This window comes from Lutjanus erythropterus, chromosome 3, assembly GCF_056507025.1.
Source record: "Lutjanus erythropterus isolate fLutEry1 chromosome 3, fLutEry1.hap2, whole genome shotgun sequence".
NCBI lineage: Eukaryota > Metazoa > Chordata > Actinopteri > Lutjaniformes > Lutjanidae > Lutjanus > Lutjanus erythropterus.
The window spans coordinates 27,688,978-27,716,684 of record NC_139319.1 but is presented as its reverse complement, the minus strand read 5'-3'; the positions used below and the strand labels follow the sequence as shown (position 1 = coordinate 27,716,684).

The 27,707-nt window shown below is 40.9% G+C and overlaps 1 protein-coding gene across 4 annotated transcripts in view; it reads right to left on the bottom strand.

The window, feature by feature from the left end:
• Positions 1–27,320, bottom strand: part of LOC146330182 (uncharacterized) — an 80,351-nt gene extending 53,031 nt beyond the window's left edge. The window contains exons 1-4 of one of the 4 annotated variants that reach the window (XM_084715673.1): positions 27,199–27,320; positions 8,694–10,286; positions 7,288–7,728; positions 3,431–3,656 (exon numbers count right to left, since the gene is read on the bottom strand). In XM_084715673.1, coding sequence (XP_084571799.1) covers positions 3,431–3,656; positions 7,288–7,728; positions 8,694–9,833 — 1,807 coding nt within the window. In that variant the 5' untranslated portion in view covers positions 9,834–10,286; positions 27,199–27,320. Of the gene's footprint in view, positions 1–3,430; positions 3,657–7,287; positions 7,729–8,693; positions 10,287–26,435; positions 26,627–27,198 lie in introns of those variants that run through there. The other 3 variants (XM_084715674.1, XM_084715672.1, XM_084715675.1) reach the window with 3 other exon arrangements.
• Positions 27,321–27,707: the final 387 nt, after the last annotated feature.

The window sequence follows — 27,707 nt, the reverse complement described above, 5'->3', positions numbered from 1 at the left end:
ACAGAGAGCACAAAGAACTGTGAAAAAACAGGCCTTGTTATAAAGAGAGGGAAAAAAGGTTTACATGTGTTCACCACAATTACATTACCTCACATTAACACACACACACACACACACACACACACACACACACACACACACACTCTCACACTCACACTCACACACAGAGTCTCTGTTGGTGAAGTTGGAGCAGCAGTAAAACTTGTACAGCGACTGAAGCCAGCAGGAAACATCTGGCTTCATTTGGTTTCAGTTCTGATGAAAAGCCAGAGGAAAGCAGCTGGATTCTTTTACCTAGGAAATCAATGTTAGGTAAGAGCTGGCTCATTGTAGATCTGCCTCGTGCCTACTGTTCATACACAAAAACACAAAGTTGTTTGACTACACCAGTCCAGACCTTTTAGTGACTACATTCCAGCTGTAATCCAGGACTTTAACCTAATTCTAACAATAAACCCACAACCAAACTCTAAAAATGTTGTTCTGCTGCTGAGATGTTAGTTCAAAGCCAGAAACGATCAAATCCACATCTTTTCTTTCACGACAACAACATTTGCTGATTGTTTTTCTTCTGGGCTTTATTTTCCAAAAGCGTGGCTCGTAAATGCTTCAACGGCCGACTCAGATGTCAGCTGTCTGAGCCTCCAACAAGTTCAACATACTAACAAGATGGTTGTTTTAAAACAGATCCTGCTCTCAACTGCATGACCCCAGGACACCAAGGTAACTTCACCAAAAATGCTGACTTATCTACTTTGGTTTTATGTCCCAGTTGATTTTCGTGCTGCACTGGCTTGAACTGATATCAGTGGTTGCCTTGAAGCTTGTAAAAACTGTCATTAAAAGTCAGTGTGCATTTCAAATATGGTCAGCAGTAATTTAAGATAAGAAGCATGCATTTAATTGAAATGAGTTTTTTTACAAGTAAACTTTATGACATTGAGCTATCAGATTTATCATGTCTTGGCAAGTGTATGCTATATTCAGGACCGTTTCTTGTGATTTGTGGACCATGCTGTTGCATAGGGCCCCAAAGGTCACCAGGGGAGCCCCAAGCAATGTAAAGCCAGTCCAGAGATCAGTGGGGAAGCTCTGTCACACTTCAACAGAAATGTGCCAAATTTTCCAAAAGCAACGAAAATGTTTGTTTCTAAAATCAAGCCTATTGTGATCAAAGTATTTTCAAGACAGACAGGCTCAACACTCACATAAAACCAAACGTACGATCCCCTCAGGCTCACGCCTGGCAGAGATAACAAGTGTGTCTTCTGGTCTGAAGATATCAGCCCTCTGCTATCTACACTAATAATGTCATGCATAACGTCAGGGATGTTGTGCCTCAGGTTCTCCACAGGAGTAAATGGTTCTGTGACATAACCAAACTCAAGAGTCAAGACATGAATCAACACGGCAAACAGGAAAGACCAGGCTGCTGCGTCCATGTGGCCACAGGAGATATTGAACTGTTGAGCTGATGAGATGTGCAGACGCATGTTTAAAAGAGTGTGAACCAAAGGTGACAATCTACCGATAGTGTTGTCATGCTAAAGGAAGACCTGACTCTAAACTGATCCCTTGAAAAAGTAGATCGGGCATTTAGCGGAATTTATTTTATCTTACCAGCAGATTTAACCGTTTACAGAAGCCTATCACATCTAAAATAAAGATAAAAACACTGAGCGTATGTTGCAAATATTGGCCAAACCTGCAGTACAAAAGATTTGTTAACGAAGTTATCAAGTCAAATTCAAAATGGTCAGTGCAGACACACACATATACTCAAAGGAATCCATTGATGGCGATCCGAGTCTGAGGTCAAGAGGCATCCGTTTGTTCCTGTGTATCAGCAAAGAGGACAGACCGGCTTTTGTCTATCAGAATGTGACCTTTATAAGGAGAAAGATCTGGTTTTACACACACGCACAGAAACACATTTCGTCCACAGACGCGCACAATATGCACAGAAGCATCTTCCGCCATGTAAATAACACACTGCAGTTCAATGATTATGGAAAACAACGGTCAAGTTAAAGTACACACACACACACACACACACACACACACACACACACACACACACACACACACACACACTAGAAGAATTACAGGCCAGTGGACACCAGACAGGGGACACCATGTTTAAGTTGAGTGTTTCAACAGTGTCTCATCCCTGACAGAATACACTATATTTACTAACACACACACACACACAGACTACAAGCTATAATGTCAGGATATGACGGACTGACATGACGCCAGCAGCGCTCTCCATTTCGCCATTCAACACAAATCACTTTGTTTCCTGTCCGCTGCCTTTGTGTGTGTACCACAGACCTGACATTCCCTGGAGGAAAAGAGAAAGAGGAGAAAGAAAGGAAGAAAACGAAAAACGACAACAACAAAAAAAAAGCAAAAAGTCCTGAAAGAATTCAAGAGAAAAACGTTACCCATGTGCTCTTTAACTTCCTCTGAAGACAAACAGGGAAGTGCAGGGTAAAATTAGGTTGCATAGACACACATGCAACCACACACAAACAATTTGAGTGACCAACAGTAGTTTCTGAACTGTGGTGTAAATGCAGACAGGGATTATAGACAAAAGAGATGGAGCAAGCCTGCAACTAATGATTATTTTTAATTTTAATGATTGTCGATTATTTGGTTGATTATTTTCTCAATTAGCTGTTATGTCTGTAAACAAAAAAAAAGGTGAAAATTATTGTCAAGCACAAGGTGACACTCAAAGACGTTCAGTTTACTATCAGAGAGGAGTAAAGAAAGCAGAAAATATTCACATTTAAGAAGCTGGAATCAGAGAATTTTGACTTTTGTTCTTTAGAAATAACTCAAACTGGTGAATCAATTATGAAATTATTATTTAAAAGTAATTTAATAAGCAATTGCACCTCTAAAATATATCTCTGCTCTTATGCAACACTGCAGCTGAAACACTCTGACATGATGAGGAGCTAATTCACCAGCTGCACACACGCAATCAGTATAAGTACATGCCTGTCCGTCAGCAACTTGCTCACTGTATGTGACAAAGTGTGGAAAACTCACAACAGTGTGTGTTAGGGCCTGTAAACAGAGCGCGTGTGATGTAGTGGTATGTGGAAGGCATTTTAACTCGCAGCTCTGCAGTGTCAGCCTGCTCATTTCCTGAGTCTGCTGCAGAGACGGAGTTTTTCTTCCATCACACACACACACACACACACACACACAAACGCACACATAGTGACACATGAGCCTATATGGCTGACAGACAGAGAGAGAAGCCGAGAAGTGTGTTGTCGAGCAGAGCAGACAAACAGTCCATGTGCAGCGTGTGTTTACATGTCGTCAGGTTTCATGAAGTCAGAGTGTGTGTGTGCACTGAAATAGCTCATGTTTTCGTCTCCACATACATATAGAAATCATATCAACTCACCCTGGCTCTGAGTTTGGTTCTGCCTCGCTCTTGTTGGAGATCCACCCCCAGCGTTCTGTCCATCCTCTCTCAACGCGGAGACATCAGTCTGGGCTTGCCTGGGCCCAGGGCTCCCCTGTCCTGGAGGTCCGGTCCCCGACCCTGGAGCTGCTCCTGAGGGCCCCTTATCCAATCTGATGCCTCTCCCCTGCTGCCTGGCATTGGGCCCCAGCTTGGAGGAAACTTTCTGTAGGAAGAGCTGACGTTTAGTGACAGCGTCCCAGCCGAGGGGCCCCAGCTCAGAATTGCGCACCGAGACCATGGTGTTAGCCATTGCCCGCTCAGAGTCAGAAATGTGGATTGGGGGAAAGCGAGGGAGGCAGTGAAGGAGCAGAGGGGAGGAGTGAAGGAGAGACAGAGGGGGAGGAGGAAAAGAGAGAGGAGGAAAGAGAGGGAGGAGGGACAATTGGGAGTGTGCTGCAACCACAAGAGAGGGGAAAAAAAGTTGCTATTGTGTTGTACATTCCCCTTGAGAATCCCGGCTCTGACCAGGCCAATTTTCTTTTCTCTCTCCGTCTCACCCCTACCCCTACCCCCACGGCTCTATAAACACCAGCACACATGGAGTGAGTTTGTGGATGAGGGTATGGCGTCTGTCTCAGTCTTCTCAGAGGACAAGGAACGACTCAACTTATAGAAACTGTTGGTAGTTGTCATTGCTCAGCTATTTGTGCTAATAGAGCAGTCAGGAACTTCGGGAACAGTGGAAAAAAACTTCTCAGATAAAATCCTAGACGTGCTTTCATTCAAAACGTTCCTAACCAAAGTCTAACAGCAGCAGACACAGGGCTCGTTCAGAAAAGATGAAGCACTTCAGAGTGTTGCTGTAGTTTATAGTCTCCTCGACTTTTCAGCTGAGCTGAGAGGCTGAGCCCCCGGATTATTGTAGCATACCAATACACACTAAATCATGTGTTGACATGCTAGCTGGCAGCTGGACTGATGCTCTGTTTGGAAATACTGCATATGAATGGGATCATGGTGGACATTAATGCACATGTGTAACATCATTTCTCTGAATACTGATAAAATAAAGTGGGTAAAACAGATCTAATTAAATCATATACACTGTGAAAAAAAGAAAAATAATAATTTCAAGGCAATTGCCCCTGAATAGATCATTAAATAATTTCCTTTTTGTCTTTAGATACACTTTCTGAAATTCCTTGAGTTTTAGAAACCCGCCCAAAAGAATTATTTAAAGAACTGTTCACATGAGCTGTGAACCTGATTTGTAATTATTTAGTTGCTTGAAAATCAATTGTTTCACTTGAAAATATAAAAATATAATATTGAATGTAAAATCAAATTAATGATGAATAAATGAATGAATGAACTTTCACTTCAATAAATTTACGAAGACGAAAAGCAAAGTATCTGAACAAAACATTATTTGTGGGTAAAACCATTTAAATCTTCAAAAACCTTAAAGGGATGGACTGTAAACTCAAAAACCTTTTGAAGTAAGTTTTTTAAGTTCTACAGTGTAGAGATCTGAGTCCATGCCACTATGGTGTGAATAACTGAATGAGGTAAGTGACAAGAATTTACTTGTTACTTGTTGTTTCTTGAAATGACTAAAAATGAATATGACCTTGTTTGACCTTCACAACTTTTAAAAAATAAAGGCTGATGCACAGAAAACACAGCTTGCCATGTACAGTGTTTTTATACATATTTGTGCCTGATGCAGATGTATAGGTTTCTGTGTGTGTGTGTGTGTGTGTGTGTGTGTGTGTGTGTGTGTGTGTGTATGTGTGTGTGTGTGTGTGTGTGTGTGTGTGTGTGTGTGTGTGTGTGTGTGTCACAGTTAACCTGTTCTAAACACACCCTGTGCTGACACAACCCTAAGAGAGAATATGCTGGGGCAGGTTTGAAACCTGTCACTGGCTCCCTGGATCTTTAAAAACACATACCAGAGACAGAGCACACATACTGTACGCGTACCACTCCCTCATTTAAAACACTGTGCACAAATTTAACTCCTCTGACTCTGTCTCTCCTGTGTATGTAAACAAAGCTAAACAACAACGCAACTTCAAGACAACAGACCACTAAAGCTCACTGTCTTTTGGTTTGTCGTTTAGATAATTTGCCAGTTTTTAATTATACTTCACGTAATTGCAACCTGCCTCAGCTGACCTACAAATGTTAATGACAATGTTAAACTCCAATATACCCTGTTTAAGCACATACCATGACACCAACTAGTCATTATTTGTGTACTTCTGTTCACGCTATGAATATTGTGCATTTTGTTTTGTTTGTATGTTTGTTTGTGTGCTACCATGGATGGTTGTTCTTGTTTTTGATTATTATATGCATGATTTTAAGATTTTAGTTTAACTATACCAAGTAATTTTAAAGGGGCAGTGTGTAAGATTTAGTGGCATCTAGCTGTGAGCTTGCAGATTGCAACCAACTTGCCTCATCCTCCACCAAAGGCCCTATGTAGTGGCCGTTTGTCCATTCTGGGCCAATGAGGAAACATGACACTACAACATAAATACATGGATATGATTGGCTTGTTCTAAGCTAACAGAACAATTCTTATTTTCAGGCGATGATACACTACTTTCCTTTTATAAAAATAAAATAAATAAAACTCTAATATGAGCACAGTTACAGCTCTTTTTTAAAGGTCCAGTGGGTAAGATTTAGAGGGATCTATCGGTATAATATGGCAGGGGTGGAATATTAATATTTATATATGTTTTCATTAGTGTGTAGTCACCTGAGAATAAGAATTGTTGCGTTTTTGTTATTAGAATAAGCTGTTTATATCTACAGAGGGTGTGGGTCCGCCATGTGGCATTGCCACATTTCTACAGTAGTCCAGAATGGGAAAATTTAACACCAACTTGGACATGTTTTTTGTGGCCACTGTAGTTTCTCCCACATGCATGGAGGAGCAGGGTGACACAAGTAGTGCTGAGCTGTTGCACAAACCTCACTGCTGGATGCCACTGAAGCCAAATTTATGCCCTTTTACAGACAAAAATAAAATCCTCCATTTCAGTGATGCAACTGTCACCGCCTACATACTTCCATGCATCCCTTACAATGGCAAGGATGTTAAGCAATACCTTGACTAGAGTCAAATGTTATCCCAAAGAAGAAGAAAAGTCAAACGTTTTTGAAAACAACCAACATGGCGCACTAGAGGAAGTTGTAACGAGGTATCTCTTAAGAAAGAGGCAAAAACAGACAGTGTTGTAGATGGTGGCTGTCTGTGTGGCCATTAAATGCATCGCGACACATGGATGGAGAATTCTTTCCACTGAGAAACTGACAATGAACATTACTCTCAATACTTGTGGATTTTTAAATTTCCATCATGTCCTCTGGCTGAGTCTCTCGGCTACACTGTTACTCTGTCCCCAAGAATACCAGAAGTCCTCTGTTTTGTCTATATTCATAAGCTTTCAGACAACAGGGGAGAATACGGACGAGTTCAGACAGAGGAGTCCATCCATATCTGTATCTAACGTTTAGCATAAACTTTAAATCCTAACCACTGGAAACAGTGTTTTTGTTATTCTATATCCACAAATTCTTTTTTCTCTGGTTTTAAAAACCTTATCAACCCAATTACTCCTCTGCACAGGTTGTATCAGATTATTGTGTTGCAGCACATGACAACACTTATCTGTTTCACAATGGCTTTGTTACATAACCTGTATCTTGAGCCAGAACTGGAATCTTGTTGGCATCTGAATGAAAAATGACATTTTAATAGGGGCAGCTGTGACTAAACACACAACCTGGAGGCGGAGATGTTCAATTAAAACACACCTGAACATGTTCACAGTACTCACCCTGCACGGAGTCCTTGGTTTCTCCACAGCGGCCTCTGTCAGTAAAGCCTTTCCAGTCCCTTCCCTTTGGTCCTCTTCAGGAGCATCTTCACTTGAATGTGTCTTCACACCCTCAGTTGTTTCCTGCTTATCAGGCACTTCCTGGACAGCCTTTCTGGGAGAGTCCAGAGGTCCTTCCTCAACCACCTCAGACCCCAGAGAGCTGGTTGAAGTAGAGAGCGTTCGACCGGTGGCCACACTCTTCTTCTCTGGCTGAGCCGAGTCACTGGCTGCCGTCTTGTGGTTGGTTTTGACACTGCTGCTCTTTCCTCTGATGGGTCTCAGCACCACGGCCACTTTGACGGGACCTGCAGGTGACCTATGCTTTTTTCCGTCCCCAGTCTGTGCTTCCTCCTTCCTGGGAACAGCTCTCTTTGCATTGGCTGGAGCAGATTTGTTCTGCTGAGTAGAAGAGGAATACAGATGTTGGACAGAAGTAGGGTTGTCGCAATATATCGATATAAAAACAAAACAAATATTGATAAGTTAATAATTAGTTAATAATTAGGTCTGCAGATTTTGTGCCCACATAATATGTCCCTTACATTGTCAAATTCAGAAACATATCCACTAGAGGGCATTGCGTAGAGTTAAAAATTACCCCAAAGAAGAAGAATAAAAGGTTTCTGACAACAATAAACATGGTGACTCTGGTTGAGATTGTAATTTTGTCTTAAGAAACAGGGAAAAGTGGAGGCAGGAGTCGTCATGTGCAGCATAACATAATTTCCAATATTATTGGATTTTTAAAACTTTTAAAACTTTGCTGTCTTGCCTGACAGTGTCTGCTACACTGCCCCCACGACTACCAGTGGTACTACTCTGTTTCATCCATGTCTGTAAGCTTTCAGAAAATGTGCACAAATATGGAAGAAATGAATGCAGAGTAGACACGGAAGGCTCCATACATATTTATATCTAATGTTTGCACAAATGAACCTTAACAAAGCAGACCAAACCAAACTGAGAAAATCTGTGAGCTCCAGAGAAACAGTATACAGAGCATCACTTGTTCATATTTTCTTAATCAGTTAAGTTGTTAAAGGTGATTAGTTGATAAATGATCTTCAATTAACATTCGATTACACATAATGGTGTGAAAACAATCCAGCACCTCTTAAACATGCTGTATGGTCTTAAATTTTTTTAATCATTACACTTTTTTGGTTCCAGAGGGGGTAAACAAAATCTCCAAAATTACAGTGCGTGTGTGTGAATAAGCACAATAGGCAATAGACATTATTACCATTCCATTATTTCTAAATAACTTATTGAGGGTGGCTTCATGTTTTTAGAAAATGGTGGGGGACTCGTGTCCTCCAGGATTTGCGCCCAAGCATGTGAGACATTCAGTAACAATACAGTACCTGGCTGGGTGTTTTAGGAGGAGACGGGCTGGACCGTGATCCAACTTTAGCCTTGACATTTTTTAGGTCCACTTTAGAAACTCTCTTTGCCTCCACACTGGATGGTTTGACGGCTGTGGACACCGCTGTCCTGGGAGCAGCTGAAGTAGCAGTGTTTGATCTGACCTTTGCTGCTCTGGCTGCCTGACTGGTGTGAGGTTTGGGGCCCACTGCACTTCGTTCAGTTTCCTCAGGTGGAGGAGATGTGACTTCCTCAGCATCTTGAGTTGGATTAGTAGAAGAGGGAGAAGAAGATGATATCTGGGTGTTTTCACTAAGGTCCTCAGAAGCAGGAGGCTCTGTCTGACCTTCCACAAGAGGACAGGCAACCTCAGGCTCTTCTGACACCAGCTCTGACCTTTCATCGTCATCATCAGCTACACTCTGAGCCACGGTGCCCTCTGTGAGGAGGACGTTGTCACTGGATTGTCTGGTTGAGCTCGTGAGGGTCGTGCTGCTTCGCCGTACACCCATGTCAGAGCTCACAGACAGAAACAAAGCCTCCTCTTCATCATCATCATCATCATCAGCTGGGATTTCTGTTGCGTCGGAGTCTGGAGTTACGGAACCATGCCTTCTCCCATTACCACTTCCACTGCTGAGGTCATTATTGCCATTGTTCGTGGTCAGGGACAGGGCCAGCGTCAGGTTGTCGTTGTCATTCCAGGTGTCTTGGTGGTACTCGCCGCTGTTGGCGTCAAGGTAAACAGACACAGAGTTGTCATTGGATTCTGTTAGCTCTGTCGGGATCTTCCCCACCGAGACATCATCGTCATCTGGTTTATTTTCCTCCTCTGGCACCCATTTTGAAATAACCACATCCGTCATCTGATCCGTTTTGGTCATCACTGTTGTCGTGAGCGTGACCTCCAACATGTCATAGTCCAGCGGGCTGTCAGTCCGCCCCCCACTGAGGCTGCTCAGACTCCGCAGGGACTCAGGAGATGACTCCCCCATACAGGAGGAGGACGAGGAGGAGGAGGAAGAGGAAATTGGGAAAGCATTCCCATTGTGGTCTCCTGCACTGTGGAGAGGGAGCCTCATGGTGGATCCACTTTTCCCCCTCACAGGGGAACCCTCAGTGGGCTGAGAAACACTCATTTCTGGGTCAGCCCCTCTACAATGATGTAACTTTCCTCTGAGCTGGGATGACCAGGTTTTTACTGGCCCATTGGCTTTCTAATGCTGTTCTTGCTGCTTGTCTGAGAAAAATCAGCAGTGCTCTTTACAGCTTCTTATACGCTCTATATTGAGATTTCACAGAATGTCAAACCCATTCTCCTTTGGGCAGATTTTGCAGCTTCTTTTCCTTTTGGATTTCTACATGTATGGTTTGATAATACGTTTAGTACATCACAGAGCTACAGTCCTTCCACTTATACATTCTAGACACTGCACAGAAGTTCTGCAGTATTTCCAAAAGGGCAGTAAGTCATCATGTCCTTGTCAGGCGCAGAACTGTAATTTAGAAAAGTATCCATTCCAGGGCCCTGATCCACGCATCTTATTGGAAGACAAGATCCCACATTCTCAGGACTCTGCTGTCAGAAACATCTGAAAAACAACAAGAAGAAAGGAAAATTAAATGTTTGGACATCACCAAATTAAGAACATTCAAAGTCAAGTAAGCAGTTAAAGGGACAGTTCACCCCTAAATTGAAAACACATATTTTTCCTTTTACCTGTAGTGCTGTTTAGCAGTCTACATAGTTTTAATGTGAGTTGCTCAGTTTTGGAGATAGTAACTGTAGAAATGTCTGCCTTCCACAATAAGAACATCAACTGCCATAAATTAATTTCTGAGCTGCACGCCGCCCTCTCTCAGTCATGTCTTGAAGGGAACCCTTAATTTGCAAAACTCTTGTGAGACTAGTGCTTGTTTCTACTAAAACCTTCACTCTCGTGCAGTTTTTCCACAACATATCTACCCTGGGTGTCCCAATCCCTCAAAAGTTATACAGTTACATCATACATGCTCTGCAGAGAACCCAGAGAAGGAGGCTCCTCTTTAATGTACGGTATATGACCGCCTATGAAGTTTTATAAAAGATGGTATGTAACCCGTCATTAATGAGCCTGCCCCTCAGCTGTTGCTGTGTGTTTTTGTCCTCTCTGATTTTAATGTAGGTAATGACTGCAGTGCATTGTTACATTTTCTCATCAAATAAAATCATTAATTTATTACTTTTATTCACATCTTATTTTTCCCCCCATTAAACTGACGATTTGCTGCTGATGTAGTTTACTCAATTTGTTGTTCATGTTGTCTTTATTTTTCATTTTTGCAAACATTTTGAAAACTTGTAATATTCTCTGCCATCAAAATCAGTCAAAATATTTCTGTGCCACCAGCCCTACGTTATAATGACCATGAATGTGTCTACATAGTTTTTGGGTTATGTGTTATAGCAGGGGGCCTTTAATTGATGACACACAAAGCATGCATGAGAGACGTAGCTGCAAACTACCAGAAAAGCATGGACAGCTTTTGTGCTGGGGACAGAGCGCAGACTGTGTCCTGTGCTAGTCTTTATAGAGAATAAATGTGCAGATCCTGAGTCTTGATGTGACGGTCGTTCTTCAGCATATGAGCAACCATTCTGCTGCTGTTTCACTGAAACAACCCAATGTCTGCACACTGATGGTAAAAGTTAAGGAAATGCTGCCCTCTGCAGGCTAAGACCAAGAACTTCTAGATTTTGGTGCATTAGTGACTGCAACTACAAGGATGACAACACAAAAAATGTGCCTGTGTGTCTTGGCATTTTTAATGAACAGCCTTGGTAATCCCTCATGGAATGAGGGTTTAGAGCAGTCATAGCAAGTCAACTCCTTTCGGGTGTTGGTGAGGAACAACAAATCATTCATTTTCACAACCAGTAGCGTCACATTCACCTCAAAATCCATTTGAATAAACTCAATAAACTAATTTGGTGCTGATGACATCATTAATTCAAGTCTTGATCCTCTGTATCACTGAAATACTACAACACAAGTTTTGTTTCACAAAGGCACAGTTAACATTTGTCACCTTTGTGCATAATGTCCACACTGACTGTGGCATGCAAAATGGTGAGATCGACACCTGCTGTAAGCGTATGGCTGCTTGTGCGTGTGTGTTTGTGTGTATGTGGGTCAGGGACAAAGAGAAAAGAGAGGAGCAGCTAAATAAAGGCGATCAGATCCAGGACACTGCTCCATCTCCATTATCCAGTAATGACAGCAGGGCCCCTGGGCGACACAGACAACTGACTCACTTCCAGGTAGATAGACAGTGAGGAGGAACACAGTTAAAGCCTTCAGCTGCTCAGGAAATCATTACCTCACTGAAACAAGATATCTGAACCTCTTTCTCCTTTCTGTGTTTTTAGAGGAGCAGGATTACCTGTAACAAACTCCTCTCTATGCAAACAGAGTCACTTGAGTACTTCTTGGTTGCTGCAGAAGTTATACACTACTATACCTTTCAGTGTGCATCTATCAGAATCTACAAAACCTAGAATCATTTTGAAGTGATATTATTAAGATAGAATCAGAGACAAAAATGTCAGAGTCAGAATTTGACCAAACAGAAAAGTCTTTTGCTACATGAATGCAGCGTAGAGGTCTTTCAACCACTAACGTCTCCTGTTTGGAATAGGTCAGTCACAGCATTTTAAAATAGTGAGACTCTGCCCTGCTATGTAATGTCTACAGTCTGCCTCTGCACCAATCTATAATGCATGACCCAGAGTTGAGGCAAATCAGAGAGACAGCTGGACTCCGTGGCATCATCAAACGGTCACCTTAGAGCCACAGTTAGGTTTGGTTTACCGGATGGATTGCAGGGTTTACACAGGCAGACATTCAACACAAGAATTTCTTTTATACATGTGAAACAGTGAGTTCCATGCTGTCTGGATGAGCTCATGATGCAGGTCAGTACGAAAGTATGTTTGTGTCACCAAATTGCATTAGCTATGAAACAGACCTGAGACAAGTGGGTCAACTGACAGTGAACCAGGTGGGCATCAGATATGAGGCACTCTGAGGTGGTGAGAGCAGCTTCGCTTAATCAAATATACATAAACACGAGCACTGCACTCTGACCAGCCTGCAAACAGACTGCTGCTGTTCTCAGCTTCACCTCCTGTCGGCCTGAGAGCAGACCAACAACCAACCTGAGTCACTGTCTGTAACGAGACAAGGTCAAAACTTTTGCACGTTCCTGCACAAACTGTATAGCTCTTTCATTCAGATATCAGTCATACTGTAGGCCTACATATTTTTCTCTTTTGATTTTACAATATTATTTCATGTTATTGTCAATTTTCTGTCTTCTATACACTTCTTGACCAGTGGTTCTTTACTTTTCTTTATATTTTTCTCTTACTATGTTTGAGTTAAGTCCTTGTATGTGAAAAGTTACTTGGCAATAAACCCCGATCCTGACAAAGTAGAAAATAGGCTGAAATCACTCGTTCACTCATTCACTGCTCCCTATATAATAGACACTGAGTAGTTTAATGTATAAAGACCAGTTCGTTTGAGATTTCTGACAACGAAGAATATAATCATTTTATGTCATCAATAACATCTGTGCAGTTGCACAAGAATAGTTTTCATATCTAAAATGTGACGCACTGCATTGTGAGATTGTTAACAGAAAATAGTGTAAATGCAATAAACTATTAATAATAAAAATAATTCTTACACTCACAATTTAGGACACTCAATATGGCAAAAGGTCAATGTAGTGCACTATGTAGCAACTAGAGAGCAATTTCACAGACATTAAGTATTATGAGCATTTGACATTTAAGTAATTATCATAAGTCAAGGCGTAAGTAAAAAAAAAAAAAAAAAAAGCAATATAACACCTAGGGCTGCCCGTGACTAAAGATTTTTTTTTAGTCGAGCAGTAGTTGTCAGTTAAAGCCATTAATCGACTAGTCATCACACATTTATGATATTACTTTAATCATTTAAATATATATATATGTTTTGAGCCATGAAGAGAGCCGCTGAATGTGTTAGAACAACCAGCAAGAAGATTGAACATTTTCTTTCTTTATTTAAAGTATAACATCAGACAACTTGCTTTTTAAAAACAGGAATAAATAACTTCCAGCCTTATCAACACAATGGATGATGTGTACTTACAAATTAAATTACCAAACTCAATCACTTGAGAACGGCCCGATGCACTGACGATCAAAAGGCCTGGTTTGGCTGGCAACATTGGAAAAATCTGAACAAAATGAAAAACTGGAGCTTGCGGACTACCACTTCAAAATGCCAGTGATGAATTCCTTTCAGGTTAGTTGCTCTGTCCCATCTAGGAGACATATTTTCTGAGGAAACAAGACAGCGGCTGCCCTCTGGCTCTCACTGGGCCATTTTATTCTGTCTAGGAACATCACTATTCAAACCCACAGCCTGATGAAAGGTCATCTCAGTTTGTTTACAAGTTTCACAAGGGCATTTTTTTTTCCCCAGATTATTTTTTGTGCTTCTTGCCTTTATTTCGACAGAGACAGCTGAAGGCCAGTCAGGAAAGGGGGTAGAGAGAGAGTTAATGATACACAGCAAAGGGCTGCAGGTGGGAGTCGAAACCCACACCCACGGCAAAGGACCGACAGGCTCAGTGGGTGGAGCATGCGTGCCACATACTGAGGCTGAGGGACACCCCAGAAGGCAATTTCAAGTGCACAGTCTCTTAAAATGCATGTTTCTGTATTTCCTAATACTATGGTATAGACAAATTAATTTTCCAACTCAGCCACGCTCCAACAAGATTTCTTTTATCCCGCAGAGAGACTAAAAGACAAAGACACAGAGACGCACAGAGTGAAAGCCTGTCCTACATTCCAGTCAGGCAGAGTGAGCACCCCGCGCTCTCTGACATGAAGCCTTTACAGCTGAACTGACTTCCTCTGGCTTAAACTCGTGAACTGCCCATCGTCAAGCAAACGTTTCATCCAGTCCTGTTAGAATCAGTCTCACCAACAGCCTCCGGGGGCCTCACTGTGACTGAGTGTGAGTCTGAAGTGAATAACAGGGCTAATCCACAAGTTTAATGACTATTGTTGAGCGGTGGGACCCCGCTATGCATTAAGACACGCTTGTCAAGCAGGTTATGCCCAGAGCTGGATGGAGTGGAAGAAGAAAAACATGAAGAGGAAGAGAGTGGCACGAGTGAACACAAGATTAAAGAGGCACGACTCAGCAATTACAACAGGAGGCCTAATAACCAGTAGGCCTATTAACTAAATGAACTCATTTAACAACCTCTCGGCATTTTAATCCAGCTGGAAAAAAAATGAATACTGGGGGACCAATTTTAAACGCTCAGTTCAACTAAATCTGTGTGACTATACAAAATAATGTGTTTGTTTTGTAAAGGACTGCATAATATGGTTTAAAAAAATAAACAAAATAAACAAAAAATCATATTGCGATTATTTTGACAGATACTGTGATTGTGATGAGTCATGATTGGTGGGAGTTATCACTTTTGCATCACAATTTTCATTTTAACTGACAGATTAAAATCATGATGTTGTGACATTTGTTGTGGTCTGTAGCTAACAAATATGTTGTCTTACTTCTGAAGAACTTCAGTAATTCATTGTAATGCTGTTTTGTCACACGTTTCCTTTATTTAAAAAATAAATGAATAAATAAATGCAGCTTCTGCAATTTAGATATCGCACTTGACCATACCAGCTCGGGACCAGACCTTTGACCCACCCACTCCACTGAGGCGGCTGTTTCTGTGAATATGGAAATGAAGTGTAACAATTTGTGCCTTAAGCCCTTCGAGGCGTCAGATTCTAGTTACAAACAGTTCTGCTCCATTCACTGTGTTTTTTTCTTTTCCTTTTTTTTTTTTCCTTTTGTGTTCTGGCTGTCCTGTGAAGATCGTGTCCGCAATTTGGGTAGGCTTAACATTGTTGGCGCAATGGAATTGGGATGTTTGTGTAACATTGCTACATTGTGCCGGCGAAGGCTCGCAGTATGGGGAAAAAACTACATGAAATATTTAGTCTCCACAGTAAGTTTGTTTTTGTCCACGGGCCATCAGGCTAATGTTGATGTTGAACCATGCTAGAGTAAGAACTGTCCAATTGATTTAATAAACACAAATAATGTGCCTCTAGTAAGTTATGGAATACTAGATAGTCAAAATATAAAAACAGGAAAGGTCTGGGACAGTAAGTCTAGTCATTTACCTAAGGAGATGTGATGCATATTGTTTTACCAACTCTGCAACATCTTAGCACAAAGAAACCTGAGTAGAATAAGACATCTAAAGAAATGCATGTGGGATATAAATACTCTCAGGTCTAATTTTGAGAGTTTTTATAAGGTTTGATTACATTTAGGATACTTTTCAGTTAACTGAGGATGGCCTGCAATTACATAATCTTTAATCTATGATCTCCCAGGGATAGTGTACAGTTAAGATCATTTACATTATTTTCTCTCATTTTCTTTGTCAACCAAGTTACATTAAATTAAAAGTTTTCTTTTTAAAAAAAAGTAGACCTCATCTAGAAAGCATCATGGGGACATTGTTACAACAACATAATAAAATGTAATAAAAACTTAAAGGTTATGTTTATGTTTATGAGGCTGGATGACGTAGCGTACTTAGACTGTATTCAATGAAAACATCAGCAGATGTCCGTCTTCACAGTCAGTCAAGATTTTTACATCTTGCAGTGGGTGTCTTTGATCAAGCAGTTGTTTTGGTGTTTTTGTAGACTGAATGTATTAGAAAGAGTACATATCAAAATGTTATGTATCCTATCTGCCTGATATGTAATCACCCCCCTGCAGATGCCATACTGTGTCATGCAGCTCTGAAGCTCAGAGGGGGGGCATTTGCTTTGTTCAGGATGACAGCACATCATGATGTAACTTCTTCTTTGCTTGGGTATAAGTGTCGAACACAGAGGTTAATTCAAGCAAGAGTGTCACCGAATACTGAACAATAAGCCCTGTGGTTGCAGCAGGGGGTGGGGGATTTGGTAAAGTCATCATTTATTACTGTTACATAACAATACACACATGAGGGTGATGGAATGGAAATCAACTGGGAGAGTCCTGAGAGGCTAATAACAAAACAAATATTTCAACCCGAGAACCTGAAACTCATTTCTTTTTCCTTTACACTTGCAGTCTCCTCACAATCTATTCTTCTTTCCTAATCTCTGCGGGCATCATATCTCTGTCCTTAAAACCAACTTTCCACTCTGTAATCAGCAACACTTTATTTTCCCTCAGTGACCTTTGAGGACTAAAGCATTTTGTTTTTCTAGCCCTTATAATCACTTAGCAGCTGTTCTTCTCTATCAGTCTCTCATCCTGTTCACTGTTTTTTCAAGCCTTGTTTAGGACAGGGACAGATTTCTCAGGGGAAAGTCATTCAAGTTAATTGGTGAGACAGTCACAAGTCTTACTAGCATTTTATATACACCAAGCCACCAAAACAGTAACACCAACAGCCTAATATTCTAATATAGTGTAGGTCCCCCTCAAACTTCCTACAGACTGTGAGATTTCAGCAGCAGATTATTGCAAACCACACTGGACAACATGGATCTAATAAATTTGGGTACAACATCAAGTTTGATTGGACTGCACAATGATCACACCTCTTGAATTGGGCCATGGCACACATCAATATACAAGAAAACATCAGTGTGTAGGGGTGCAACGGATTGCAGTTGACAATGTGGTGTCCCGTACGGATCGCCCTCTACGGTTCGGCATGCATGTGATCCATGGACTACATGTACATGTACATGCATACTATACATAGTACAGCACTGTATAAGTTTGAAGTTTTTAATATTATTACCATTATCATTACTATATCATTATTATTACATTACATAACTATGGTGATAATTACAGACAGACAAAGATCAAAGACAAGTGTGAAAAATTATCCGATCCGTGACTCAAAACGGTGATACGATCCGAACCGTGAGTTTTTTTGATCCATTGCACCCCTATCAGCATGCGTCATCCATTGCACTGCACCTTGAGAGGGACCATTATAACAAGATAATTACTATTATTCACTACCTGTTTGTGGGGTCATTGCTGTGGCTGATCAGTGAGTATGCCAGATATAGTACATTAAAATGTTTAAACTGTAAAAATACACAGTGGTTTTAGTGGTCACATCTTGATAAGTGAAGCCTTAAGAGTAAAAGTTATTTGTCCTGACATCTAGATTGTATAAGGTAAAGTTCAGGCTGGCAAAGAAAAGGCTGTTTTCTAGGCTAAATGTGGACAGTGGCACTGGCCTAAGCCTAACTCTCCCTCTGTCCCTCTACTGCTTTGAGCTTTTCACTCCATTGTCATGCCTCCATCTTATTTCCTCTCTCTCTTTTGCCGTTCCTCTGATTCACCCATATCAGTGTCAATCCACTGATGTGACCCTTTGAGATTGATTACGGCTTTGTTGCACATATACAAAATGGCCCGTGCCAACCACAGCTAACTGCACAAGAAGCTATTTGTGGTGACCAACAGCCAACTCCATTGTTTTCAGCTGATCATAATAGTACCTGGTTAAAGGTTCCCCTCAAGAACTACGCAGGTGGCATGCAGCAGGGTGACTGGACATTAGCTGAATGGAAACATTCATTCAGCACTCTTCCTTAACAGGGTCATTTGTCAGATTATTTGGACTTTTTGTAAATGACATATTTTTCTTTGCATGGCAATTAAATATCCAGCAATTCTTCCATTAAGTTCCTAACAAACTACAAATCATTTCCTGTCTTGCAGTTTTTTTTCCTTGGGAAAAAAAAGCTACATACCTGAAAGTTTACGGTTAAGTTTTAACATGCAGAATTCAACAGAGGAGTTTGTCAGTGCTGCAGTGCAGACACTGGGTAACTCCACGCTGTTAATATTTGAATTCTGTGCAGCAGGACACTGGTTAAAAGAAACTGCAGTCATTGTACCATGTACAATATGAGGGAAGTTCAGTCTGGCATTTTACACATCAATGTACAACTACATTTAAATCACTTTAACTGTCTCACACAGCAGCCACGCTGTTAGTCACTCTCAAAGTGAAGTTCAATAACTATGCTGTCCCTGTCACATGTAGATGTCGCTTCCTTAGTTTTCTTTAGCATTACTGAGGATATTGTTATCATCACAAGAAACTATTAAGAGTAGTCCTTTTATTTATTTTGGTCTTTCTGTACTACAGCCTCTTCTTGTTTTGTGTCATGAATCACCTATAATGTAAATCACTGTCTTGATAGAGGCCAAACATCTGAACAAAGGTTTAATTTATTTACAGTCAATTTATCAAACTGAAATTGAGCTAGTGATAGTCTGTTTGCACCATCGTCTATTTGGCTGTAAAACTCTGACAGCTCTGAACTCTGCACCCAGACATTTTTCAAACTGCAGTGTTGAGAACATCAGAGAGTGTGAACAGTAAATGTTCAACTGTGAAGAGTCACTGGGCCATGCAAAGGAGAAAACACACATAAACGCACACACACACACACACACACACACACACACAGAGAGAGAGAGAGAGAGAGAGAGAGAGTGAGCAAGCAGTATGGGATTGTATGGGAGGGATAATAATTGCCAACAGTTTTTTTTTTCCTGGGACTTCAGCCCTCAGCCAACAGATGTTTATGGTTCTTCTTCCCGTCTTATAAATATTAACAGTAACAGTGTTTCCTAACTGGCCTATATACAGTATATGTACTTTACTTCACAAGCCATGGCTGAATGAAGGACAGAGGAGAGAAGAAAAATAGTCGATACAATATTAACTGAAATAAACTTAACCAAAAAAAAAAAATGACTCCATAAAAACAGGGACAGCAACACAGAGCCGTGGTTCCTCTCTTATTGCTCTGGATGTGAAGTACCACAGCGACAGTGGGATTTAATACTGGCAGAGCACACTGTGACCCCAGTTGTCATTTAAGGCAGAGATACAGCTTCAATATGAAGTTAGAGCATGCCAACATACCTGCCTACCATCTGAGCCACTGGTGTCAAATAGACAACAATTTGTACAGTGCTACTAACTGGCACTGAGACACAAATTGTACCACTCTATTAATACTTGAACTGTTCGGTATAATGCAGTATGAATAGGTATCAGTAATAGATGTCAATAGCAATAAGAAAGCAGCTCGTTTTCACTTAAATGCAAGTCACCATGAAAGCACATGACAAATACACTTCAGACACATTGTGGCGTCCAATGTGACAACAACAGAACCAGCATGGAGGAACAAAATTAGTGTAAATACAAAAAGGACCGGTTAGCTTTTTTTTGTAATGTCTGACAGCTATCTGAGCTCTCTCCAAAAATCCCAGCCCCTGAACCTCTGAGGAGAAATGCTCTTTCGCATTGAAAGGAGCCAGCTGAGGTGGAGGAGCTGCAAAGCGTGGGTGGGGAGGGGGATGTCCGCTTAGAAAGTGGATGGATGGATGAACAACTATCAGGAGAACGTTGTGTGCAAACTGCAGGAATACCAGACTGGTCATGCAAAAAACTTATTCTATCACTTTAGACGCTTCTGTCCTTTGGAGTACGTGTTGTCAGTTACATGCAACACGATCGATAACACACTTCACTATCATCTTTTCAGCTGCATTGCCCGGGCCTACTTTCTATTAACTGCTCAGTTTTTCATGAGTTGAAAAAAACCCAAACAAAACACTCAATCAGATCAGGTGAAATAAAGAAAAAAAACACACTCACAAACATCTCTTCACTTGTTAACTTCATTAACAACTATTGCTCTATTACAGTTGAATATACACACAATATTGTGTGTTCAGGTACTTATGATTGGACATATTTCTACGTATTCAAACACTGTACATAGGGGCCAATTCAGAGAGAACATCAGGTTAAGTTATCATTATATGCTTCATTTTCACAACCACTATCTACCAACCAGGACAGAAGACTGACATTATGAAGATGCTGCATTGACCAATTCAGCTTGTTGCTGCGTTATGTCAGTGTTGCCGCCATATTGGACAGAGTAAGACTGACCTGTGAACAAATGCATATAAATGGGGGAGCCGCAGTTTACTGGATAAAAAGCACTATAACATCAACCGATTTCAATTAGTTGTTTTTATATTCAAGCGTTTATGAGCTACATGGCTTAAGAAAAGGGGTTGAGAAATATTACTTTTTTTTTATCCAGAAAACCACAGCTTCTGTTTACTTGTATTTGATTACAAGACAGTCTTGCCCTGTCCAATATGGCAGCAACGTTGACGTACAATCCAAAGGCCAATGCAGTGTCTACATACATATGTCTATGTCTTGCACAGTCAGTTTAAGTTGTGAAATACAAACAAAATACACAAACATACAGCATCCTCTCTGTAAATATTGTTTCAGGGGGGAGAGGTCCTGGGACTCAGCTGAGCTGTCATTAGGTTTTAGCTTGTGAACTACTTTCGCTGTTGGTCTCTGTCCTGTTTGCAGCAGTACAACAGTCTAAACATTCACAGCTCAGCAATGGCAGAGGTAACAATGTCCAATCAGGCTACAGAATCATCCACAGGACAGGAGCAGAGCAGCAGCCATGGGACATCTCAGACACCAGCGCTTATATTACAAGTGGTTTTACATTACACAGGCAATCTCAATTAAACGGTTTTTGAGAGGATTTAAATTGGAAACACTGTGGAAATTAATTAGCTAATGAAAGTCCAATGATTCTCTCATTTCCTTATATATTTCAGATTTTGAAGAGAATATAATAAAGCCATGTGCTGAACTGATTGAACTGAATCCATGTGATTAATTCATGCTGTAAAAGAATGCAGGCTCTGGGCTGCTGGGTTTTGTTTCAGTCGGGAAATCAGCCAACCAGGGAGCTTCTTAACAGGCGGGAGGACGCAGCAGGCTCACCTTTCCCTCATAGAAACACTTGGCGAGCGTCACCACTGCATCACATTACAGCGACACACAAACACCAACACAAAGCTGCTACCACTGCGCACACATCTCTGCAGTACTGTAATAATGACACACGCAGGCTATTTGCTAACACAGTGGTGAGTGAAAGACAGCAGTCGAAGTTACCATCAGCCTCTCGCTGCATCACACACACAGAGGACACCCCCAATGCAGCAAAAGTGGTTGCCATAGAAATGAACAGACTGCTTAGTCACTCTGAGAACAGATGAATTGTCTGTGTGACTTAATAACCAGCTAGTGTCACTGGGCCATTAGAATTTGTGTATATGTGTGAACATGATTCCAGATGAGAGCATGTGCAGATGTGCATGTGTACGTTTGCATCTGCAATTCCTTCCTGTGAGGTCGGAGCAGGGAAGGTGACACTGCTGACAGGGTGTGTGTGTGTGTGTGTGTGTTGAGATGACGTAAAGCACACATATACACATGCAAATGTCTCCCCATAGCGAGGACGGTAGAGGAACTGAGTTGGTTAGAGAAATCAAGAGGCTCTATCAGTTCTACTAATCTAATTTTATTCTCTAATTTAGGGATGAGAAATATATTGATTTATTGATTGCCATTGTCTATTAATCTGTTGGTGTCAGAAAATGTTTGCCAAAGCATAACATTACTTCCTCAAATGTCTTGTTTGGTCCACAACCCACAGTTATTCAGTTTATCATCACAGAGTATAGAAACCAGCAAATATTCACGTTTAAGAGGATGGAATCAGAGAATCGGCGATATTTTTAAGCCAAATCTCCCTGTCCTGCTCTAATATGAATATTATATTCATAAGCTATACCTTCATGTCTACAAAGCAGCTTAAAATGCACAACAGAGAGCAGCAGAACAGTTCTGATGCTCAAGTTCGCAGGAGGTAACTGATATTAAGATCAATGACTGTCAGGAGAAACTGTACAAAATATGATGAGTCACTGCTGAAACAGAAAGACGGAGCACTAAGAGTAATTAGAGAGATGCTAATGGACAGTGAGAGTGGCGTGGAGAGTAACCGTGAAGGAACTAGCTGGAGAAACAGAGCCGGTTGGCTCACTGCCAGTCCAATCAGGACTGGTCCTGAGGTGTAGTGTGGATCGAGCGGTTATATAACCGGCTAGCTGTCCCTCTGCAGCTCTGACACCACCATTATCTTAACGGATCAATACTGGATACATGACACTGTGTGAGGACTAATTTGGACTGTAGCCTTATTAGCAGTTATGTACTGAACTGTAGTAGTGGATCTAATAGAGGATGTATTAACTATGACAGCACAAAATAAATGAGCATTAAAAACAAAAACTGCATATTTGCAATAAAGTATAGAAGCCACTTTTTGCGTGGTATTTATACAAAGACGTTTTTTGACATATTTAATTGAAATTATTTTTAAACAAATGTATCAGTCATTGCGGTGTTTGGTTGTTGGCATATAGGTGTTTTTTGGGCTTCATGTGCAGCCTAACTGATGGATTGAACTGCTTTCTTGAGATATTTCTGATGAACTAGGTAGCTCTTTGCTTCTCAAATAACATGTGGATGTGATTGAGGACACTCCTCGTGAGGGATCATGTTTCTGTTTAATGCCTGTTAAGCTGCTTCATCCTTCAACACCCTGACAAAGACTGCAATATCAAAATGAAGACTTTTTTTTTGCATTGTTGCTACAAGTATGTGATTATTTTCTCCCATGTGCTTCTCCATGGTCTGCACCACTCCAGTAGTGGTGTGTGTTTGGAAAGTGGGTCAGAGCTCCACTTGCCCAAAGTCAATTTTGACTTGCCCCTGTATATATTCTTTTATTAGCGGTTAAACTTTGCAAAACCTTAAGTTAATTGTCATATTTAATCTATGGCTGCAATGTCTATAAAATGTCTGGGATGGACATATTTCACTATTTTCTAAGTCCAAGGTGATGTCTTGAAATGTCTTGTTTGATATGCAGTTTAATATGATAATAAACTAAGAAAGGCAGAAAATTTCCATATGTGAGAAGCTGAAAACAGTATTTTCTGTATTTTAAACATCTAAATCAGTAAAATGCAACACACACATTCATGCAGCCATAATATTAATTGCAAAAATTAAAAGAATAAAAAAGCACTGATAGTAAGGCTCAGCAATATGGACCAAACAAACATCATGATACTTTTGACCATGAACCAAGATATTGATATTGCAACACTCTTATAGGGATAAGGGATGCAACTAATGGTTTTTGTCATTATCAGTTAATCCATCGATGAATCAGTTGGTTGTTTGGTCCATAAAATGGTGAAAAAGGTCACTGCTTTTGTCCATGACCCAAAGATATTCCGTTTACTGTCATAGAGAAGTAAAGAAACCAGAAAATATTCACATCTGAGAACTTGAAATCAGAGAATTTAGACATTTTCTATTAAATATGACTCAAAATGATTAACTGATTATCAAAATAGTTAGCGATTAATTTAATAGTTTATTAACAATCAATTATTAAAATTACTCAGTGCAGCTCTGCTAGGGATGAGAAATAATCATCAGTAATGAGTATGTATTGATTAAGTAGGTAACAGTAAATAGCAGAACAGCTAGAACAGGCTGGTAAGCTAAGAAAGATTACATCAAATTATTGCCCAGCTCTAGTTCAAACTAGGTGTCCAGTGATGGTACTGCTCTCTACAGAGCACTGCAGTAATGCTTGTGAGGTGGGGGGAATGAAGAGTTTCCCATCATAGAAATACAGGACCAGAACACGTGATCTGTCCATACATGGTCAGAAATGTTCACACAGTCTTAGCTGCACAGTGGTTTTACTAAGCGAACTAAGATTCCTGAAACAAGCAATAATGCACTGGAGATCTCACTCAATCCCAACAGTATGCTCAAAATCAACTGCCAGTTCTGCAGTTCAGAAACGTCACTGGTTTTAAGGCAGTTTTTGCAGTCTAGAAATTTTGCGATGTGAATAATTTGAAAAGTTTTTTATAGACTGCTCCTGTGAGGCCTCTCTGTGCCTCTGTGTGACCTGTTAGACATATCGCTGCTTTCTAAACAGCCAAGTGATCCTGTTTATACAGACCGAGCCTCCTCTGGGAACAGCGACGCCTCGGCTCGGCCTGCTGAACTTCATCACTAGCAGGTTATGTCATCCTCCATGGTTATTAAACCATCACTGGTTACAGTTAGCTTCACTGGGGTCTCCACTGTCCACTCCACTGTCTCACAAGACTACTGGAGCTCATTATCACTGCTATCCATTTAGATCTCATACATTTCAATCTCATGATGAGACTTAAAGGAGCAATATGTAGCTGTGTAAATATTGAGCTGGAGCTATAGACGGTATATTAAAATAGGCTGAAATCCTATATACGGTCTATAAATGAAGCATGTCGTTTCCCCCTGCCCCCTCCTTCTCAGACTCAGGGCAGTTCGGGCAGGCTGCAGGAACACTGCAGGAGTACAAGAGGCAACATTTTGACTGTTCTCCGTCAATGTAAAGAACAGGCCATTATCCCAAAAACAAAAGCCCACTGCTCCAAAATTACACACACTGGAGTGACTGCCTGCCAGACGCCATTAAGATATTGCTCAATTCTATTTAATATAAATATCTACCCCTTTTAAAAACAGAAAATTACTAATTCTGTGAACATTTGGCATTAATATGAACTCTAGTTGATGTGAAATGGGAAAACAATAGTTATTCAGGCCCAGAATATAAATTTCACAGGACAACACCGTGGCTGTAGCGATGTTGTCAGAGAAGCGAGTATTTCAACTTTGCGTTACATTCCTTAATTTCTGATGGTCCACCATGGTCATTTTATGATAAATTGCAGTAAATATATTACAGATTTATCCTTTAAACATTCCAAGTTAAATTTATGCTTACGAGTTACTTTAAACAAAGATGTTCAGACACTTTGTTCAAAGTTAAAATGCATATTTTGCATAGTTTGCTAAATGTCTGATTTCTTGACCACTTCTTCATTAGTAGTAAGGCTATGACACAATTAAAATTGTAAGCATTTATATTTAAAGTCTGCACTGGCCTCCACGTTTAACCACACCGAGAAAAAAAAGAAAACTGCAGTTCAGTGAAACAATGCTTCGACTGTACATGTACATTGTGGAGGGATTTAGTTACATGTGCAATCATCTCAACAAAGCATCTGGAAACCATCAAACCCACCATCTTCAAAGACTACAGAGGAAAAGACCATGGCTGCTTTATATCTTTGGCTTTGTATGTTTGACAACAGCACCATCTCAATGGCATCACCTTGATGTTCTCTGAATTAAAAACCCGATAACTGTGTTCTTATTATGATAAAACGTGCAGGAATCTGTCCTGGACTTCACACAAACTTGCAGGATTTCTCAGCACATACTGAAGCATGATGAGTCTATGCTACAGTGAAAAGTTTTCATACTTAAGTAAACATGACTTCCAAATGTAGTTAGATTTACAACATTACTAACTACTAGTTAAGTATAATAATATTATAAATTAATTATATAATTGACTCTAAAGGAAATTAGATGTGTTAAATCATTTAAGCTAATTGCCTGCCTAATCTATCATGACACAATTTAATGTTCAATGATTAACTTGTTTTTCACCAGCCAACATCTCAAAGTACACGGATCATTTGCTTTCTAAAAGACCTATGCCCCGCAATGTACACACACAGACACACACACACACACACATTAATGAAGTAGAAAACACATGTACACACGTGTTGATCCTGTGCCATAACTTACTGTCCTGTCTCCTTCTCGGGCTGCACTGCTGCATAAAACATATCCAGCAAAAAAAAAATAAAAAATCATGGAATCTCCTCCAGCTCGCTCACCCTCCTCGCTTCAGACTGGCATGCACTTGGCTGGCTGTCCTCTCTCACACACACACACACACACACACGATCCTCCTACTCACACACACCTCGCTGCTCTGGACTGCACGTTCATGCATCGTATCTTATCCCATCACCGCTGTGTGTTAACTGTGTGTGTGTGTGAGCACAGGCGAGGGAAGACTACGCAGGCTGTGACGGTGGTCGTGAGAGGGAGGGAGGGAGGAGACGAGGAGAGGAAGGGACGGAGAGGGAGAGGGAGAGAGGGAGAGAGGGAGATCCACCTTCCCCTTTTTGGTTCTGAAACACGAGCATGCTGCTCTGTGCTGCAATAACAAGAAACAGAGTGTGTGTGTGTGTGTGTGTGTGTGTGTGTGTGTGTGTGTGTGTGTGTGTGTGAGACAGACTTAGTTAATGCAAACATGAATATGGCAAAAGGGAAACGACATTCCTCAGCTAACACACACACACACACACACACACACACACACACACACACACACACACACACACACACACACACACACACACACACACACACACACACACACACACACCACACTCAAGGTCTAGTATGGGCGGGGATAGTCAGTCCCATGTGTTTACAGAGAGCTGCTGTGTGTGTGTGTCTGCCAGGTAACCTTACCCTGGTCAGGGTCCACCCTCCACCCCCCAAAAACATAGGAGGGGCCCGTGCTGGTCGGTCCAAAGGGGTTGGCTGTTGCTAAGCTGCATTGGTCCCCCTCCCTGTTATTGGCTGTAGGAGTCTGGAGGGGAAACAGAGAGGGAGGTTTTGGACTGAAGAAGAAAGGGGCAATGGGAGTAATGGAAAAGTAACCAGTGTAATCTGGTGGAGAGGGAGGGAAGAGGAGAAAAGGCACTGGTGAGCCAATGAGAGGAACAATCCAAGTAAGATTACAAAGTGGTCATGTATATCCTGCCAGTAGACTGAATAATAACAAAACCAGTGGATTACCAAAGGCCTTGATCCAAGCAATAGACTGCTACTAGTGGTATTTTTGCAATAATAATGAATGCATATCTTCTATATCATATCACAGTGGTTTTCAGCTAGGGTCCTTCGACCAAGAGAGGTCTTTGAGTGCTTTGCAAGGGATCCCCAGCAAATGGAGGAATAGAATATTTTAAATTTGA